The sequence below is a fragment of the Loxodonta africana genome, chromosome 7, assembly GCF_030014295.1.
Source record: "Loxodonta africana isolate mLoxAfr1 chromosome 7, mLoxAfr1.hap2, whole genome shotgun sequence".
Lineage (NCBI taxonomy): Eukaryota > Metazoa > Chordata > Mammalia > Proboscidea > Elephantidae > Loxodonta > Loxodonta africana.
In genome coordinates this window covers 16,615,570-16,618,904 of record NC_087348.1, presented here as the reverse complement: position 1 = coordinate 16,618,904, position 3,335 = coordinate 16,615,570, and the positions used below count along the sequence as shown (strand labels likewise).

General features: G+C 36.9%; 1 protein-coding gene across 1 annotated transcript; it reads right to left on the bottom strand.

Annotated features, from left to right (window-relative positions):
* Positions 1–389: 389 nt before the first annotated feature.
* On the bottom strand, positions 390–1,400 carry LOC100667178 (olfactory receptor 5AN1). The gene has a single exon (XM_003422756.3). It carries the CDS (start codon positions 1,323–1,325, stop codon positions 390–392), a length of 936 nt encoding a protein of 311 aa, XP_003422804.1. The 5' UTR covers positions 1,326–1,400.
* Between the last annotated feature and the right edge of the window lie 1,935 nt (positions 1,401–3,335).

The following is a 3,335-nucleotide window of genomic DNA, read 5'->3' as shown; positions in this document are numbered from 1 at the left end:
GGCTACCCCTGATATAGGGAGAAAGGGAGGTTAAAGATACCGCATTTCTATGGCATCAAGTCAGTTATTGCTCCATATTGGCATACCGTCTGTGTCAAATCAAGCCATTTTGTACAAAGGCAGTGTGAATATTATTATATTGCATTTATATTCACATTATAGTGGGCTAAAGAGGAAAAAAAACCAAACCCATTGCCGTTGAATGGATTCTGACACATAGAGACCCTATAGAGCTCCGAGTTTCCAAGGCCCGCCTGGTGGATTGGAACTGCAAACCTTTTGGTTAGCAGCTGTAGCTCTTAACCACTACACCACCAGGGTTTCCAGTAGTGGGTTAAGGTGCTTCTAAAAGGCCAAATCTGTCAGAAATCCCAGAATCTGTGATCTTATCAGTACCCTCTCTTCTTTTGCAACCTCTTCAGGGCATCTTTGATTTCCTTGTTCCTCAGGCTGTAAATCAGGGGATTCAGCATGGGAATCACCATAGTATAGAAGACTGATGCAAATCTGTCAAAGCTAGAGGAACCCCCAGAGCTGGAACTCAAATACACAAAAATGCTTGAGGTATAGAAGAGGGAAACAGCCGTCAGGTGAGAAGCACAGGTGTTGAACGCCTTGGACCTGCCTTTAGCTGAAGTGATTTTCATGATGGAAACTATAATGTAGCAATAGGATAACATGATGACTAAAACATTTGTTACTCCAAAAATCATTGTTAATATAGCAGTCATGACTTGTACAAAGAAAGTGTCAGAGCAAGACAGGATTAGTAGTTGGGGCATATCACAGAAGAAGTGGTTGATAACATTAGGCCCACAGAAGTGGAGCTGAAGTAAGGCATGCAATTGGGATAAAGAAGCAGAAAGTCCAGCCATATAGGCTCCGAACACCATCTGAACACAGACAGTGGGTGACATGATTGATGAGTAGACCAGTGGATTACAAATGGCAGCATATCGATCATACGCCATTGCTGTCATAAGGCAAGACTCACTCAGTCCCATGGTTGAAAAGATGAAGTTCTGAACAATGCAGCCCGTAAAGGTGATTGTTTTCTGCTCCTGGAAGAAGTTGAAGAGCATCTTGGGAACAGTGGAAGTAACATAGCAGATATCTATGAAGGACAGGTTACTGAGGAAGAAATACATAGGAGTGTGGAGGTGGGGATCCGTCCTTATTAAGATGATGAGGCCCAGGTTCCAGGTCAGAGTTGTAATGTAGATCACCAGGAATATAGCAAAGAGCACTATTGTGATTCTGGGAAAATCCGAGAATCCCAGTAGGATGAAATATGTGATCTCTGTTAGGTTTCCTCCTCTGGTCATTGGGTCAGTGTTCCTGAAATCAGAATGGAGACAAGAGAATGCATTGCTGACTCAAGTAAAATGATATCATTAGCATTTTCACATGTGCCAATCTTTTCTTCCATTGAGCGCTGGTAAAGGGGAAATGGTTCATTGTCCTGGCAGAAAGAACCCAGCTTTCCACCTTAAATTTTTCTAGATGTAGCTGCTCAGTGTTTCATATTCCCAGTTAATTCAGCAAATCTCAGTAGAGTTAGAAGTTATTTTTTAAAAGATGAGTGGCAGCTTTTTAAAAAGTGCTATAGAAATGTTGTGATTATTGTACATAAGGTACAGATCATTGATAAAAATGATTTTAAAGACCTCTGATAATTCATTACATGAGTTAAGCATACAATAATACAAGTATAAATGGCATCTTCCCAGAATAAATTTGAAATAACCCTTCTGTGCTGGATTGTTATCTAGATAGGTTTGTATAATTTCTTCTTTTACCCTGAGAAAGGATATTTGTACTGTTTATAACAGCTTCTCAAATTTTTACAAATACATATAACATCACCAAACCGGACTGAAAAATAACATCAACACATGCAATTCTGGTGATATTTTGATGGGACAAAAGTATGTGTTCCCAGTAAGGTTATGGACTCTGTCCTGTTATGGAAGCTTTCATAATAAGCATGCCAAAGGGAGGTGAATACAGCTCACTATCGGTTCCAAGTATTGTCTAAGTTTTGCCTCTTAGGAAACAGCATAGTACTGTGGTTAAGAGTTTTGGCTTTGGAGTTTTGGTTCTGATATTACTCATAAAGTGAGTACAATAAGAGTCCCTGAATTATACGGTTGCTAGAAGAGTTATAAGATGAAATTCATGCAAATTCTCAGCACAGGTCCAGTGCATAGTAATTGGTCAATAAATGTTGGTCATCATTATCAATGGTTGCTTATAGATGCCCATGATAAACAGCTCCATCTGTGGATAGAAATGCCAGTGGTCCCAGAGTTTTCTGGGTTAACTTGGGGAAATTTCTGAGACATTATCAGTCCTGTAGACAATTTTGCATCATTGCCCCTTAGCAAGTGTAGATCCAAACCTAATGTCGAAGGAAGATAAACCAGCTGGGCCCATGTGATACAAGCCACATAAGCCACTTTGTTTATTTTGATTTAGTTCAGTACACTGGGTCAGGCGAAACCAGCATTAAGTTACATAGCTCTTGAGATACAGAGAGGCCATAGTAAATATTTCAGTTCTCAAAGACTACAGAGATTAAATTCTTATTTTTTATAGACACAGCATGTTTAAGCTCACTAACAGATTCATAATAGATGCCATCTATTGGCTATGCTCTATACCCAAAGGGTATGAAATGTTATCACTTTGAGATGAAAGAGTAAATGAGTGATAACAGCCTTGAAATGTTTTAAAAGAGAAATAATTCAGGAGTACTTAAACTTTCATATATTAAAAGGTATAATAAATTTTAGTAATTCATTATGCTTCTAAGAATAGACTGTCAAAAGAACACATAGAAATGTCAAGAATAAATCCAAGCATTGTTAAGAGTTTAATATATCATAAAATTACTATTTTACATTGGTGGAGAAAAGATAAACTCTCCCATAAATGGCCTAGGAAACTTGGCTCGCTATAGATGAGAAGAAAAATAGATATGCATTTATATACCTTGGGATAGAAAAGTTATTTCTGATACATAAGACCAAAAACAGAAACAGTAAGAGAAAAAATATGTAACAATTTAAAACTTGATTATGTCAGAATATCTCACTTATGTAAAAACAATTTGAAGTAACCTTGATGAACTGGGAAAAAATAGCCACAAAATATTTTTAAAACACAATATAGTAACACCTTTAAAAAATTTTTTTAAATCATATATATCAACAAGGGATGAGAACTTACTTATTCTGATGAGTGCAAAAAATTCTACTTTTCTGGAGAAAAATTTGCTTTATAATAAATTTCATATGATATACATATGTATATATATGCACATGTATGTACAC